The following is a 17,295-nucleotide window of genomic DNA, read 5'->3' on the forward strand; positions in this document are numbered from 1 at the left end:
AGAACGGCTGTGTAGAAGAGAATAATTCGATTACTTTCAACAACGGTGACAATTTTTCTCCTAGGGAAGGTCTTTATCACTTATTCTATGGACACAGCCATGGAGGTGGTGAAGTGTGTGAACTTCCTGCTGGTGAATGGCTTCCAAACCGCCGTGAGTACTTGGTTCTGAGAGAACAGTTCACAGTAACGATAATGAAAAAGGATGAAGAGTTGTCTTAGACAGTGTTTTATTATTTAGGTGATTGGGAACTAAATGTTTATGAATTTAGATACTTGTTTTCTAGGTATCTATTTATCTCTTTAATGCTAGAAGTCAAGGCCAGGGCTTCATTCATACTAGACAAGGATTTCACTGCACTGTAAACTATTCAAGTCTCCAACATTTCTCCTCCCCAAATCCATAATAGTGGTAATTCCCACCATGGGTCCTGCTGGTCCTAGCTAAAGGAAAGGCCTGGCTTTCCCTGCACTCTTCCTCCCCAGCCGTCCCCGCCAGTGTCCCTCCTGTAGTGTAGGACACTGCAAGGTCACCAAGGTGGCATTACTAAACCAGACTCCTCTGCTCTGTACTGGATTGTGAGGTTTAAGGTAGAAGCCTGGGTACTCCACTGCACAGGGCTGCCCTTCTACACCTTCCTTCAGGAGTGAAGATTCTGCTCAGGGAAAACATGGCCTAGTCTAGGTCTGGAGATGACTCTAAATCACTGCTGTGGGTCCATTGTAATCTTGGTCCAAAAATTCTCAGGCACATAATCTTTCTGTCTCCCTGCTAACCCCTGAGGTAGCACAGCTTAAGGCTGTGTATATTCTTCCTTAGGATAAACAAAATACCACAGGTTGTTACTCTGGGGACTGGCTTTCCTCAAGCCCTGAGCTTCCTTCCTTCCCAGAAACCTCTTGTAGGCATTCAGCAGCAGTGGATTCCAGAGAAGAGCGGAAGATTGGCAGAGTAGGGGTGCTACCGGATAAAGAGGTGGCTTAATGCTGCTTCGTACTTTGGGATATCTTTTGGTTGGTTTGTTTTTCAACACAGGGTTTCTCTGTGTAGCCCTGGCTGTCCTGGAATTCACTCTGTAGACCAGGCTGGTCTCAAACTCACAGAGGTCCTGTGACTTTGCTCCCAAAGCATTGGAATTAAAGGTGTGTGCTACCACTGCCTGGCTGTTTAATAGTTTTTATTCGAAGTTTGTTTTTTTTTTTCCTGTAACACACTAAAAAACAATTTTTTTAAAAACTTTGAAAAAGATGCCTCAATTTATGTAATCCAACTTCACGACTCCCTAGATTAACATTTCACTCGCTCATTTCCAGAATAAGACGGTGCTAGGGCAACTGTGACCTAAAAGCCAAACCATGAGACATGAGGTAGCACATAAGAGCTTACTTTTTCTCTTCTCCAAATATAAACATACGGGTTCTGACTGCCCCTGGAGAATAGCCACGGTTTTTAACCTCTAAAAGCCTCTAATCAGGGCAGTTCGGGGTAGGGGGATTTAAATGTACCCTTCACTCTGTAGAAGAGTGTGTTTGTGACCAGCTATGTGTTACATCTAACACACTGGGATCCTCTTAGTGAACTGAAACAAAGAGTCACTTAAGGAGAGTTTAATTAAAACAGCAACAGCAACAGCAACAGAATAAAGGTTTGGGTAGGTTTTTCAGAAGTCCTTAGGGAAGACTGTCTTGTCCTGCCACCAGCAGGACACTGTTACCAAAGGGACAGGGAGGTGGTGCCTGAAACCTGAAGACGGTGGCTGTGTAAGTCAGCCAAAGGCTGGAGAGCCAAGAACACAGTTGGTTTCATTGTGGATCCTCTCTCCTTGGCTGGAGATGGCCGTCCTCTCCCGGTCTTCACATGGTCCCTCCCCTGTGTGCGCACAGAGCTAGCTGTTCATTGATTCTCTCTTCTTCCAATGAACACCCATCCTATGGGAGCGGGGCTCACCTAGCACCTCACTTTACCTGAATTATCATGAGAGGCCCTATCCCAAATCCAGTCACATTATGAGGTAATGGCAAAGTTTCAATAGATTAATTTTCATTTTATTTTTTGAGACAGGATCTCACTTTCTTGCCTAAACTGACAATCCCCCTATGTCAGCCTCCCAAGTGGAGGCAGTACACGTGCAAGCCGTCACCTCCAGCTAACATGCGTTTGAGGGGCACAATAGCTCACAGCACAGCAGCAGTGTGGGAAACTTGTCATAGACAGGTCCAGATTTCTGATGGAAATCTAGAGAAGCAGACACCTCCCCCGATGTCTGTATCTGGAGCACAAGAACAACTTCCTGAATAATAATGACCGATTATGGTGTGTTAGTGTCATTTATGGCATTATGCTATTTGTCTCTTTTGTATTGCCACTAAATTCTCATCACTGCAGTCATGAGGGTGGAGAGCAGCACAGCCAGGAGTAGAACCCAAGCCGCCCATTGAGATCTGAGGCGCTGACACATCACTGATTAGTGCAGTCTTTGACCAGCACATACCTTATCATAGTCTCTTTCTGTAGGGAGTTTAGAAGCCAGTGAGGAGGAGGAGGAGGTCATAAATGAGACATTGAGTTAAGGAAGGAATTCGATAATGGAGTGTTTGCTATGAGTGGCCATAATGTGTGAGGGTTAGGGGATGGTGGGGGGGGGGTCAGTGTGACTTACAGAGTACAAGGGCTTATGCTGTGCTACAAGGGAACTAATGTGGGGGGAAGATAGTAGCTGCCTCAGGATGCTTGATGAAGACCAGAGTCTTGGTTGGGTCTATTCTAAACAGCAGGATAATGCTAGGGTGATTAATATGTGTACGCTGAGTCTAATCAAATAATGCTTCCCCAAAGACCTTCTGAACTCATCTACTCTAGTACATAATATATTCCCTCTTCTTCCAACCAGGAGTGCCTTGTAAATATCACACACACATACACACACACACACACACACACACACACACACACACTACACTACACACATGCAGACACACAGACACACATGCACACATGCAGACACACAGACACACATGCACACGTAGAGATACATACACTACACACATGCATGCACACACACTACACACATGCTCACACACTACACACATGCTCACACGCTACACACATGCATACACACAGATACACATACACACACACTACACACATCCTCACATACTACACACATGCATACACATACAGATACACATACACACACATTCTACACACATGCAGACACACACAGACACACTCTAAACACACACTACACATATGTAGACACACAGACACACATGCACACGTAGAGATACATACAGCACACACATGCATACACACACTGCACACATGCTCACACGCTGCACACATGCTCACACGCTACACACATGCTCACATACTACACACACGCATACACACACAGACATATGTTCTCCTCTCTCTCTCTCTCTCTCTCTTCCAGGAGAGAAGACTACTGAGTCTTATCAAAGCCCCAGAGTTCTCCACTCTCATCCTTAACCCTGCCCCACCAGCTCAGTGATTGTTTTTGTGACTATTCCTTGGATTTTGCCCAACTTTCATGCAATCCTGTTAAGATGTATAATTGAAGTCGGACATAACCGTTCTCATCCCCCAACACCACAGTTGTGTTGTGTCTCAGCGTTTGTGCACTACATGTACACGAAGGTTTCAGAATCTGCCTTTTCATGTTTCCTGTTGCAGACACATAAATGTACTATTTTTGTCTTTGCGGACATATCCGATTTAGTGACATACTGCGTCTTTCCGATTTCTGAACATGTAGTTAGTGTGTAACTGCAGACACATTTTGAAGTGAACTGCTATATTCTAGCTATGAATATTATATACTCAAATACCTATGAATGTTGAAAATGGCATCTTTCACGAGCCTCTTGCTTCTTTGTTTGGACTCACAAGTTCCTCCTTGCACTAGTTTTAGGGCTGCAAATGTACATAGCATCCTGTGTTTTCTTGAGGTCTGCACTCAGAGAAAGGTCTTGTTAAGAGCCCTTCTGCATATTCTCTTTTTGTAGATTGACATATTTGAGGACAGAATCCGGGGTATTGATATCATTAAATGGATGGAGCGCTACCTTCGAGATGTAAGTATATTCCAAAATTCCGAGGATGTGTGCTGGTGAGAAAAACAATTAGGCTGTGAAGCTATTTCGCAGAAGAAAAACTGATGCTTTCCCAGAGTCTGAGCCTGAGGAAGCCTGGACAAAGCCACTCTTGTTGTTGGAAGCTATGCAAAGACTTGGAAAGGCAGGATGGGGTCACCCTCCTGGACACGAGGAGGCAGGAAGTAACGGTCAAACCAGACACAGGTGGTTGATAAAAATCAGCACAAACAATTTCTAGACCAGACTAGGAAAGGAGGAAATGATGTTGGGGGAGCAGAACCCAGTTGAATTGAGGCCTTTCTAAGCGTTTTGTAGGACTGGGCTGGAGCTTTTAAAGCTAAGCAGCGTGCCACCCCAGGGCACCCACTTGCAGCCCTGTGATTCGTTTTCCACAGACAGAATCTATACAAGCCACTGGGACACTCTGTGCTTTAACAAGATAGAAATTGATTGCTGCCAGCACGTCCATGTCTGGGTACTTCTTTGGGCAGGAGTGGGTGGGGTGGGAGTCTCAGCGGGCTGGGCTTTGCTGCTTTCCTTTTGTCTGCAGCCTGGTGTTTGCTTTGTGCTGAAGGGTCTGCTCCTACTGACTGTGCTAATGTGCACAGGAGAAGCCGGGCAGTGGAGGCGCACGGTGACTGACAGCTCACATCAGGCTGCAGGGAGGAAGGGCACTTTTTTCCGTGCAGTGGTGATGCTTCTCTGCCTCCGTGAAGAGTGGTGATTTCGGATTTCATCAGATGTTTATTAGAGAAGGTTGTGGAGGACGGGGAGAATTCCTCTCAGAGCCGTTTGCTCTGTGTGTTTTTAGGGCGCTGGGCACAGAGACAGTGGGGAGGGGGAGAGGTGACAGCAGGCCTGAGTGGGGGCTGGTGCCTTTTGCTTTCATAGAGAGAGGGACTAGTCCTGTGCCCACCAGCAGGTCAGGGACCGCGTATGGTCCTGCTGGCCAGTTTCCAGCTGGCGTTCACCAAATGAACCACACTTCCCCTTCCGTAAACACGCTTTTCTCCTTCTCATTACAGAAGACAGTGATGATAATCGTAGCAATCAGCCCCAAATACAAACAGGATGTGGAAGGCACTGGGTCGCAGCTGGACGAGGATGAGCATGGCTTACATACTAAGTACATTCATCGGATGGTGAGTGAGAGACCACCAGGCCTGGCTCTTCCTCTGGAACAGGCACCCTCTCTAGCGGGGCTGCTTCTTCATTCAGGGTGAGCGGATGTCGGGGGAGACTCTCAGAGCTGCCGTGCCAGGAGAAGCTATTTCAGCGATGGCTCTGTATACTCTGAACTTTGAGACCCATGGAGAATCACCACTCCTCCACCCAGTACTCAAACGGGCCCTGTCAGTAACTAAGAGATGTTAATCAAGGTTCTAAAAAGTAGGGCTTTGCTCGCTTAGAGAGTGAGCGACGGGGTGAGTGGAGTACTATAGCTGTTACCTTCTGTTCCTTGCTCTTCCAGAGAGGCGAGGTGCAATGTGGGAAGGACAATTCTGTCATGCCAGAAAAGCATGTGTCATGTATGTTAGCTTCCTAAACACAGGCTAGATGACCATGGCCCAGGTACTTAATCTTACCCTTCTGTGACCCTGTTCACAAAATGGATCATATATATGGTGTATAATACACACACATTCACACACATACACACACATATACACACACACTCACACACACAGATACACACTCACACACAGACACACACAGTCACACACTCACACATACACACACATACACACTCACACACACATACACACATACACACATGTACACACACGTATACACACATACACACACACTCACAGACACACACAGACACTCACACACATACACACAGACACACACACATATACACACACGCACAGACACACACAGACACACATACAGACACATACATATACACACACATATACACACACACACTCACACACACATACACAAACAACTCACGCACACACATACACACACATACACACACATACACACATGTACACACACATATACACACATATACATACACACACACACTCACACACACCCACACAGTGCTATGAACATAAGTGAACTAATAGTCCAGGCACTCGGCACACAGAAAATACTTAACCAGAGAGACTGTTGTTCGTTTGTGATAGGCAGGGAACATTCTACTGCCAAACCTGTGCCGTGGGGCCTGCTTAACTCAAACCATGGGAGAATTTGGAAGTTCCTCAGCGGCTCAGGGAAAATATGACTCAGCTTCAGACTTAGCTGCTTTATGGCCTACTGGTCATCTTGTCCTTTGTAGGTTAAGAGATACTTTGGAGACCATTTCTGTTTTAACTAGGAAGCCAGACTAGACCTGTGGCTTTCAAACTGTCTGTGGAATCTATATACCTGAGGGCAGGAGTGGCCCCGACCCTCTCAAAGTAGAGCTGGTTTCTCTGGCCTGTTTGCTCACCAAAGACTCTGACATCTGAGAAGGAGTAGGGAAATCACTGGACTTGAACACAAGCCGGACTTCAGTTCTTGGCTTGAGTGAGGATGAGGCATGATGTCTCTCTCACTGCAAGGACTATGTGGGCAGCACAGGGCAGGAAGCAGTCAGAAAGCCTCAGGCCACCTTTCTCCCAGAGAGCAAAGCCGGATGCTGTCCATCCTGTGAGTAGAGGGTCAAAGCAGAATGTAAGCAGCTCTCACCACCTGAGTCTTTAAGATCTCTGTCACCTCTTCCACCATGCGTGGGCCACTTGTTTGAGTTACAACATAAAGTGGTAAGGTTAAGGGTCTGACCCAGGGTCAGGGGCTAAGCCTGCCTCCTGTCCAGTCTTACCCAGTGCCAGCCTGTGGAGTCTGAGAAACAGCATTCCTAGAAATAAACTGATCCATGAAGGTCGTGGCTAACTGGATGTTTCTGTCCTCTAGCTGTCTGTATCGTGTCTGCACATTCCCAGAACACCGACGTTCTGTCTACATCTTAAGAACTTGCCAGTCTCGGGAACCAGCAGCTGGTGCTTGGGAAGGACGCCAGGTCCCTACCAGTTCCTGGACAAACCTGTTTAGTTGTGCTGGTATATGGAGAAGCCAGCCAGAACTACACACAGTTAACACAATGACTGTGCCAGCTATAGCCATGTGGTCTCCAAATTTGGCTCCTTGATGTCTTTGGCTTTTCCTCATCACAGGAGGGACTGGATGTGCCATCAGTATCTTCCTATTCCCAGGCTGACTTCCTGGCCTCCTCCACACACCAATGAGTGATTACTACACAAATCCAATGATGTCTTTAGAAAGCCAGTATCTGAAAGAAAGTAGGGGAGACAATAAAAACATACTGCTAAGGGCTAGTCCTTGACAGAGTGGGGGCCATTGAACAAACCAAGTGGGCCACCCTGCCCTTGAAGCTGAGTGAAGCCCGCCTCTCTGCTTTAACTCAGCAGATCCCCACGCCCCTGCCTGCAGGTGCTTACTTTGTGATGGCATGGCTGCTACTTGAGTTGCATATATGGCGTACGCTTTTGCTGTTGTCTTCTGTTTGGAAGGGAGCTGGCCCTGAGAAGACCCTGGTGGCGGATCTGCATTGTGTGAATCTGTGAGAGTGGGGTTGTTGGGCCTCCACATTCACTTCTGGTTTTTGTTTTCATGCACGACAAAAGGTTCTGTTCTAAAAGTCAGTAGGAGGATGAGATTGCTCCTGGTACAGAATTCTTTGTTCTCAACCTTGGCATCAGATGGCTGAAAACTCTGCTGGCCTTGGGATCTGGAAAACTTTAGCTCTCTCAGTATTGAAAGTTCTGATTTTGTTAGAGTTCTTATAGGTAAATCCTCTCGGGTGAGCAGAGTTCGAAGCCTGATTGATCTGGTGAGGGAACCACAGGCCTAACAGAGTAAGCTCCTCACGGCTGACCTCCAGTCCTCTCTGTCAAGCCCATCTGTGCCCCAGAAGTGGATAGCAAGGTGACTGCAGTCAGACTAACACACATCCTCATCTCCAGGCTCTCACACCCTCTGCACTCCCCTTCCCCCGACTTTTGTCTACCCATCCAGAACTTTCTTCATGCCCATGGGTCCCTCTCCTGTTACTGTCCTCCAGTCTCCCTGAAGCAGAAGAGATAGCCCCTATCTTGAGTATCACACTCTTCGTGCTGTCCTCTGGGTTAGCAATTCTCCTTCCTGCCTGCTCACTACATCCACAGCTTTGGGAGGACTGTCCAAATCGTATCAGTGCCCTGCTAAACAAACAAAAAATCTTAGGCTTTAGCCTTTACGAGTTTCCATATTATGAGTGCTCTCATACCTGGCCATTGAAAGCAAATAATATAAAGTCATAAACTAAAGAATTGGCAGAGAGACCTATAGCTTGATCTTATGAACTGAGGAGACCCAGCCCCAAACCCAGATCAGCACTCAAGAGGCTGACAATGGAGGGCTGCTGTCAGTTCAAACCCAACCTGGGCTATGCAGTGAATTCCAGGCTAGTCTAGGCTACACATGAGATCCTGACTCAAAACAAACTATATATATTCTGTGTGTGTGCACACACATATATACATGCAAATGCATTTGTCACTAAACAGAGTAGAGATTAGAGAAGAACTTGCATGAGTCAGTTCTCTCTTTCTACCATGTGGGCTCCAAGGAGAGAACTTAGGTGGTCAGGCATGGCAGCAAGCAATTGTACCTGCTATGCCAGCTTTCTGGTCTCCAGAAAGTGACTTTTAATAGGTCTTCAGTAAGTGCCCATATTACTCAGGGTTTTGTAGAAGGATAAAACTCTCACCATACATACATGCATGCATACATACACACACATATACATGCATGCATGAATGCAAACATACATACATATGTACATACATGTACATCTCCACATATATTTGGAGAGAGTATGTGTGAGAGAAAGGGAGTTTATTAGAATGGCTTAAAGGCTTACATAAAGGCCAACAGTGGCTGTCTACCAATGCAAGGTTATTCAGTCCACGAAGCCAGATTTCTCCTCTGGTCTTCAGTGTGTACTGGACTCCTGAAGAAGCCGGCTCTAATCTGGTGAAGGGATGGATGTGTCAGTGAGAGCGAGAGCAAGCAGGCTGAGAGATGCTTCCTTCTTCCCTCCACAAAGGCTTCCAGCCCGAGGTGTGGCCCACATTAGAGGTGGGTTTCCCATTTCAGAAAGATCCGGATTAGAAGTGGATCTTCCTCCTTTGAATGGTTGAATTGAGCAAAAACCCCTCTCTGGTGTGCCCACCCAGTTTTAGTTTTTAGTTAATTCTAGGTGTCGTCAGGTTGACAGCCAATGATGGCCATCGTAGTGGCCCATACAAGAAAAGTAGCACAGTGTGTCACGGAGAAAGCTTAAATTATAAGTAACATGGCTCTCAAGCAAACAGCCCAGAATAAAGTTGCCATGCGGACTGGTAGTGTTGCTGCCACATCAGCTCACCTTGATCCTGGATTAAGTCTTCCTATTTGTTTGGTTTTAGATGCAGATCGAGTTTATAAATCAGGGAAGCATGAATTTCAGGTTCATCCCTGTGCTCTTCCCAAATGCCAAGAAGGTAAGCAAACAGTCAGTCCTCAAGGATTCTCTCTGTTTTCAAATCTGGTTTGATGACTACCTGGGATTTTACGTTAAGAATCTTGTCAGCGCCTTGACAGCCCTCAGAGGTAACTGTTACCAGAAAGATGGACACGTTTTATGTCCCCTGGGCTCCGAGCGGTCTGAAGTGTTATGGGGTAGGACCATGGCTGTCCTGGTTTCTCTGTGTACACGAAGGAATGGTTTGTGCACAGTTACTTTTCTGTCGCTGTGCTAGAACACCACGGGCAAGACGGCGAGGCAGGGGGAGGGCTCATTTGGGGCTTGTGATTGCAGAGGGAGAAGGTGCATCTCCATTGTGCCAGGGAAGTGTGGCAGCAGGCAACTGTGGCATCCAGAGCTGGAAACTGAGCTGAGGGCTCACATCCGGATGACAAACAGAAAGCAGACAGGGTGTGGCTTCTGAAACCCCAAAGCCTGCTTCAAGTAACGTATTTCCTTCAGCAGGCCCATACCTCCTAGGCCTCTCTAAACACCAACTGGGATCACCCACTGGGGACCAAATATGCAAATGCCCAAGAACATGAGGGTGTTTATCCTCTAAAGCTTCTTATCCCACATTAGAGCCAAAGCATGGACACTTTGCTTTCTGCTCCACATAAATACTTTGCTGCACACAGTTCAACCCTCGCACCCGTGGAGTGCGGGCACTGAATCCGCACAGCTCTCTAGGTGAACCTTGCTGGGGTTCGCATGAGGGTTCTCGACATATTCCCTGCTCTAGACAGCTCTAGAGAATACAAGCCAAGCCATCAGAGAACATTCCAGGCCTGGCCGAGGGAAGACAGACGCTAAGGAAACAGCCTGAGACTCAGACCAGAGCACTCAGCTTGGGTGCAGCCTCATTCTGGAGGACTCCTAGATATTAGGACTGCACTGGAACCTCTGCTCCGCACAAGAGATCTGTTGTGGTGGCTTGAGCATGCTTGGCTCATGGGAGTGACAATATTAGGTGTGGCCTCGTTGGAGTGGGTGTGGCCTTGTGGGAGAAAGTGTGTCACTGTGGGGATGGGCTTTTGAGACCCTCCTCCTGGCTGCCTGCAAGAGTCTCTCCTGGATGCTTTCAAATCAGGGTGCGGAACTCTCAGCGCCTTCTCCAGCACCATGTCTGCCTGCAGGCTGCCATACTTCCTGCTGTGGTGATCTGGACTGAGCCTGTGAAACCGCGAGCCAGCCCCCATTAGATGTTTGTCTTTATGAGTTGCTTTGGTCATGGTGTCTTCACAGTAACGGAACCCCTAACTAAGACACAGTCTGTGTGGACAGGACACATAAGGTTGGACAATGCACAGGGCACATGAAGGGACCCCTCATCCTTGCTGGCCCTAGCTCATCCAGGGGCTAAATGCAGTTATTGACTGGCAAATCCCACCCCCAGCCGGTCTCCCCCTCCTCTGGACTCTATTCTAGCCACCTTCTGCTTCGACATCAAAGAACTCCAACTCTATCTCTCTAGTTTTAAAATTCTGTGACACTTCCCGCTGACTTCCTTAGCTCAACACATGCGGCTCTTTGGAACAGCACTGTGTCCACTTTCTCCTTCTCCCGTCGTATCACCTGGGGCCCTAAGCTTTGGTCATAACGGGGCCATGTCAGCAAACCTCACTCATGTTCTCTGTCTAGGGTCTTTGCCCCTTACTCCCTCTCCTTAAAATGCCCTTTCCCAACCTGCTAGCCTGGTGAACTCTTGCTAATCCTTGAACCCTTGCAACCTCTCCAGCTGTGGGGTTTTCTTTCCCCTCAGGCCTATGTAAAGCATTGTGACTTTCCTGAGAGCTTTGGTTAATTACAGTACGTGATTCAGTGGTACATGTTAGGGGCACTGGGACTAATTGGTTAGAGTCATTGGCTCATGCATATGTCTGTGTGTTTGTGTGTTTGTGTGTGTGTGTGTGTATGCATGGAATGCATACATAATGCAATATATATGTATATATGTATATATATATACATATATGTATATATTTGCTATTGTTTTAAAATTCCACTTGACAGTCAGTCTCCTTATGGCCAGAGCTTGGGACATGCTGGCTATTTGCTATACGATGACCTAGAAAACAGTTTATGCTGATTTTGCCTCTGTGTGAGATCTTGACTCCTCAAGACAGTTGTGACCTTTGAATTGCTTATCTTCTGCACTCAACATGAGTGCTGGCTCTGAACTCAGGCTACCATCCTCAAGGCAGCTCATCTCAAAATGCAAACCAAAGGCCTTACAGTGCTCTCCAGGCCTCGTGTGATGCAGCCCCTAGAATTCTGGCCCTCTTCATCTGCCTGCTCTGTTCTGGCCACTGTGATGTTCTTGCTTTTGAACACATGTCCATCTTCCATCACTGTGTGGCTTTTCTGAAGCACCTTCCTAGGCACGGCGCATTTCACATTTCATTTCTGTGTCGATGCTGAGCTGGTCGTGGTCTCTCCTCATCAGAATGTGTGCTCCACATGGACAGACGGTCCTGAGGGCTGTCCTAGGGGTGATGGAAATTAGCCTGTGGAACACCAGCCTCACAGCTCTGAGCTCCCTTCTGCTCCTTCCTCTTCAGGCCAGAGCTGAGGTCGGAGTGAAAGAATCACGAATTAGATTAAGCCCAGAGCGCTGGCATCCTTCCCCCAAAGCCACAGGGGAATTCACATCATTCAGTGTGACCTCAGTCCTACCCCTTTCATGTGAGGTGGTGAAAAGCACATTGACATGCAAAGGGCAGGTAGCCCAGGAGACTGACAGAAAATGCTGCACACATGTGGTTTCCATAATGAGATGCACAGCCTGCACCCGAAGCCAAAAGAGCTTCGCTCGCACGCTCCGAAAGCAAAACAGCAGCTCCCAAGACAGCTCAGTGGCGGGAACACCTATGGAGGGCGAACCGGAGCTGTTGGGAACTGAGGCCCGGACCTCGAATCCGGGCTCCTCTCCGTCCCGTGACCTTTGTTCCTGCCCTCTCTTCCACAGGAGCATGTGCCGACCTGGCTGCAGAACACTCACGTGTACAGCTGGCCCAAGAATAAGAAAAACATCCTTCTGCGGCTGCTCCGAGAGGAGGAGTACGTAGCTCCTCCCCGAGGCCCTCTGCCCACCCTTCAGGTGGTACCTTTGTGATGCCAGCCTGTTCTCACAGCATTCGTCCAGCCAAGCTGGTTGGTGGCACTCAGGCCTGGAACACCTGTTCTACAGAGTTCCCGGCCTCCTGAGTCTGAGGTGTCCTCGCCCGGCCTCCAGTGCTTCTGGGAGTGGATGTTGCAGGTGATGGCTGCCCGGACCTATGGCCACAAAAACTCTCATCACTTCAGCTACTCTTATGAGTTGGCCGGATGCTTTGTGTCCTTAGACCAGTCTGAATCGTGCTCAATTAATAAAGTGATTATTCTTTGTAAGAATGTGTTTGTCTCAGTGGAGGTGGGATTATTAATTTATACTGGAACGGGCAGCTCCCGGACATCAACAAAGCTGCTCAGATATAGTATTAGGTAAATGTGACAGAGTTCTGTACTGAAGAATTAAAACTAGAAAGTGATGTGTCCTTTTAATGTGAAAGGCTTTCTCTTCACGTTGAGGCTTTTAATGAAGCAATGCTAATTGTAAAGCTGTAATTGGGTGGGGAGTGTAGCTCAGTGGTAGAACATTTGCTTAGCACGTAGAAGTCCAGGATACAAGACTTCAAGAAGAGGAAAAGGTCTGGCCATTTATGTAAAAATATCTGAGTATATGCATGAAGTAACAGGGGCTGTGTCATCCAGGCCAGAGTTATGGTCTAGTTTTCTTTGTCCCACTCCTGAGTACCCCTGTGACTAAGCAAGTCTTCCTGCTTTTCTGGGACTTGGAAGACTTATAAAATCATATGGAGCAGGGTATTTCTAGTGAACCAGGAAGGTCTGGAATGTGGGCCTTAACCTCTAAATTCTCTTTAGAGAAGTAATGGGGTGTTTATTTTTTTAGAATCGCATCTCCCAGGGCATAAATGTAATTTTACTTTTTACTTCTGTTTTGTTCCGTTCTGTTTTTGTTTTTTTGGAGATGGAGTCTTACTATGAAGTTCTGGATGGCCCGGAATTCAATGCATAGAGTAAGATGGCCTTGAACCCATGGCGATCCTCCTGCCTTGCAGTGCCGGGATTGCAGGTGTATACCAGCAAACCAGTGTCTTGGTTACTATTTCATTACTGTGAGCAGACACCATGACCAAGGCTGTGTTTAAAAGGAAGCATTTAATGGGGGCTGGCTTACAGTTTCAGAGTCCACGGTTATCATGACCTGGAGCGTGGCAGCAGGTAGGCAGGCATGTGCTGGTGTAGTAGCTTCGAGCTTATATCTTATCCGAAAGATGGAGGCAGAGGGAGGAGGAGGGGACAGGGAGAGGAAGGGGGGACAGGGAGGGGAGGGGGGACAGCCTGGCATTGGCTTTTGAAACTTCAAAGCCCACCTGCAGTGACACACCTCCTCCAATAAGATCACACCTCCTCCTAATCCTTCCTGAGCAGTCCACCAGCTGAGAAACAAACGGTCCAAAAAATATATGAATTTGGAGTCATTATTGTTCAAACCACCACACCTGGATATATTCTAGTTTTTTGTTTTTTGTTTTTTGTTTTTCTTTTGCCGGAGCTGAGGACTGAACCCAGGGCCTTGCGCTTGCTAGGCAAGCGCTCTACCACTGAGCTAAATCCCCAACCACCATATATTCTCGTTCTTAAGTTTAAACTTAACCAGTTTTTAAAAAGCAAAAAACCAACTGATTCATACTGATTCACAATAGCAAAAAATATACCTCAATGGTTTTAACGGACTTATTTGGAGAAGTCTTTCCGTGCAGCTCAGGCTGCCTATAACTGCTTAGCCCAGGCCGGCGTGTAATTTGTAATCCTGCTGCCTCTGCACCGGAGTGTTGGGTTTATAAGCGTGCACCAATGCATCTGACAAAACTTGCTCCTCCCCAGCCCCAGTACAGGAGACTGAATCTAGGGCCCTGGGTGCTCTAACACTGAGGCACACCTCCAGCCCTCTGTACACTGTCTCATGAGATATTTCCTTCTTTTAAAAATGTCCTGGGGTTGGGGATTTAGCTCAGTGGTAGAGCTCTTGCCTAGCAAGCGCAAGGCCCTGGGTTCGGTCCCCAGCTCCGAAAAAAAGAAAAGAAAAATAAATAAATAAATAAATAAATAAATAAATAAATAAATAAATAAATAAAATGTCCTAAATAGTACCTTCAAATCAATAATTTGGGCTTAGTCGATCTCCAAGAAACAGCACACAGACATTTAGAAAACGTGTGTGTGTGTGTGTGTGTGTGTGTGTGTGAGTGTGTGTGTGTGTGTGTGTGTGTGTGTGTGTGTGTGTGTGTGTGATCTAAATAAACTATTGCACAGGGAAAAAATGGCCTTACAGCCCAATAGGTCAATAAAAAGATACCTGCTTCCTTTCTCTGCCTAACTTAGTAAACGAGTTTCAACTTTGCTCTGAGGTAGTCATCCCTTAAATGTCACTGTAGAGAAAGACAAATACTTTCAACTACATTAAGAAAAGTTGCTAATGGGGTTGGGGATTTAGCTCAGTAGTAGAGCGCTTGCCTAGCAAGCGCAAGGCCCTGGGTTTGGTCCCCAGCTCCGAAAAAAAGAAAAAGAAAAAAAAAAAAAAAAAGAAAGAAAAGTTGCTAATGAGTTAAAAAGAATGCAGTCCGATTCATTTTATGACCAACATCTACATTGACTGGATGCTTTTAAACAGGAAAAAGCTAGCGTAAGTTAAGTGCTTATTTGTATGACTTTATGGAAATAATAATTACTTTTGAGGCACTTGAGACCTAGTGGGATTTTCTTGTTTCGCCAACTCTGAATTCTGGGAAAGCATTTCAAACTTCAAGTCTTTTCCTCTTTTCATTATTGTTTTGGTCGAGGTGAGGCTATTATAGGGGATTCCACATCTGCAGAAGTAGCCCAGCAATTATTTCTTTGAAAGGTTCCCAGTTTGCAAAGATTTAGAATGAAATGTTATCAGCGCCCCTCACCCCAGCCCCCTCGAGAGACTTTTCCAGAGCATTCAGCAACTAGTTCCTTCTATTCTTTCTACACCTTGGGGACTAAGAAAAAGGTCTCTCCTGTGCCACAAACAGTCCTTAAAGGGTTACAGCTGGTAGCAGTTAGTGTGAAACAAAAAAATGTAAACCAAACAACACCCACAGTGTATCTGAGTGTGTGTGTGTGTGTTTGTGTGTGTGTGTGAGTGTGTGTGTGAGTGTGTGTGTGAGCGTGTGTGTGTGTGTGTGTGTGTGTGTGTGTGTGTTTGCACGCGCTCGCTCATAGTCCCCTAGAGTTGACAGCTTGGCTCTGAAGTGTCTATGAAATCTGATGACCAGTACCAGCAAAGGAATTATTTTAGAGCACTGATCCTCAGATTAACACCTGGTTTATTTAAAGATTACTCTGGTCCTTGTGCATCTATTTGTAGATATTTTGAGGGTAGAAATTGGATATCGCTGACACGGTGAAAATAACCTCGTAACCCCTGACGTTAGTCATAATAAACTGATTTGGGTCAGGGGTACTGGTATAGACTCAGATTATTTTCTGGTATTTAGTGGCTAATTTTAATTTCAGTGACTGTCTTGAAAACACTTGCCTGTCCACTTTAACTTCTAAGTGTCTTAAGGGTTCAAAGTTGTCTCAGCCTTGGGCTGCAATCACAGTATTGGGCTGTGTTTTCCTCAGCTCAGATCAGAAGAATCGTTGCTGTGGTTAACTTCTCTTCCTTTCTCTTAAACAAATCACTCCCCCTCCCCCGTGAAGACCGGAGTTTTTCTGAGTCATCTCAACAGGGGCTGCAAGTTCTCCGGTTTGAACTTTCCACCCTTGTTTTGGGATGTTTTGCCAAGAGCATTTTCCCTAACGCCTGCCATTTCAGCAAGCACTATGCCGCCATTTTTGCCGATGGGTTACCAAGTCCTGTGACCGCTGAAATGACCCAGGGAGAGTCTTTTAAACTGCAGGATCTGTCTGTTTCTCTTTAATGTGCCTAGAAGGGTCTGGAAGTCCCTCTCCTAATAGCAGATGAAATGAGAAGGTAGATTACACTGTGGGAAAATACTACAAAGAAGACACACCTCTCGCCAGAGAATTTTGTGCTTTGAGAATTTCCGGAAACGGAACAGATATCTCTGTGTGCGACAATCCAACAACGGACAAGAAGAAAGAAGCAGCAGAATAATGACGCTTTACAGTAACATTTCTGTCGTGGGATTTTCATTCTGAAAGGGACCCTGGGCTTGGTTTTATGCAGGAAGGAAGCAAAGAAACTGTTTGTCCAAGTTCACTCCAGGGCTCCAGCCCGTGATCTAGCTTCAAGGCGGGCAAGCCCATGGAACCTTCTGGGGGTTTACTGGTATTCTTATCTACAGTGACAGAGTTCCTCCCTGGGGTAAACACAGCCTCCTGAGCATGGGAGGACTGACGGAAGATGACCTCCATCCTCTGGCGGCTGCGAGAGTAAATGATCATGTCACAACTTGTGCTGGGAGAGTCTCTTTAGGGATTAATTATTACTGTGATGATATGGAGGTGGCTCTCGTGACACGCCTTGGCATATTTAGTCTGTGGTGGTTTGACGTGAAC

At 46.6% G+C, this 17,295-nt stretch overlaps 1 protein-coding gene across 6 annotated transcripts in view; it reads left to right on the forward strand.

The window, feature by feature from the left end:
* Traf3ip2 (Traf3 interacting protein 2) overlaps window positions 1–13,068 on the forward strand; it is a 43,249-nt gene extending 30,181 nt beyond the window's left edge. For 4 of the 6 annotated variants that reach the window (NM_001044248.1, XM_006256532.5, XM_063279317.1 and 1 more), the window contains 5 exons: window positions 65–153; window positions 4,026–4,094; window positions 5,141–5,257; window positions 9,581–9,655; window positions 12,647–13,068. In NM_001044248.1, the coding sequence (NP_001037713.1) occupies window positions 65–153; window positions 4,026–4,094; window positions 5,141–5,257; window positions 9,581–9,655; window positions 12,647–12,793 (497 nt within the window). In that variant the 3' untranslated portion in view covers window positions 12,794–13,068. Of the gene's footprint in view, window positions 1–64; window positions 154–4,025; window positions 4,095–4,438; window positions 4,591–5,140; window positions 5,258–7,025; window positions 7,442–9,580; window positions 9,656–12,646 lie in introns of those variants that run through there. The other 2 variants (XM_063279316.1, XM_039098887.2) reach the window with 2 other exon arrangements.
* The last annotated feature ends 4,227 nt before the right edge of the window (window positions 13,069–17,295 follow it).

The sequence above is a fragment of the Rattus norvegicus genome, chromosome 20 (assembly GCF_036323735.1).
Source record: "Rattus norvegicus strain BN/NHsdMcwi chromosome 20, GRCr8, whole genome shotgun sequence".
In the NCBI taxonomy this organism is placed as follows: domain Eukaryota; kingdom Metazoa; phylum Chordata; class Mammalia; order Rodentia; family Muridae; genus Rattus; species Rattus norvegicus.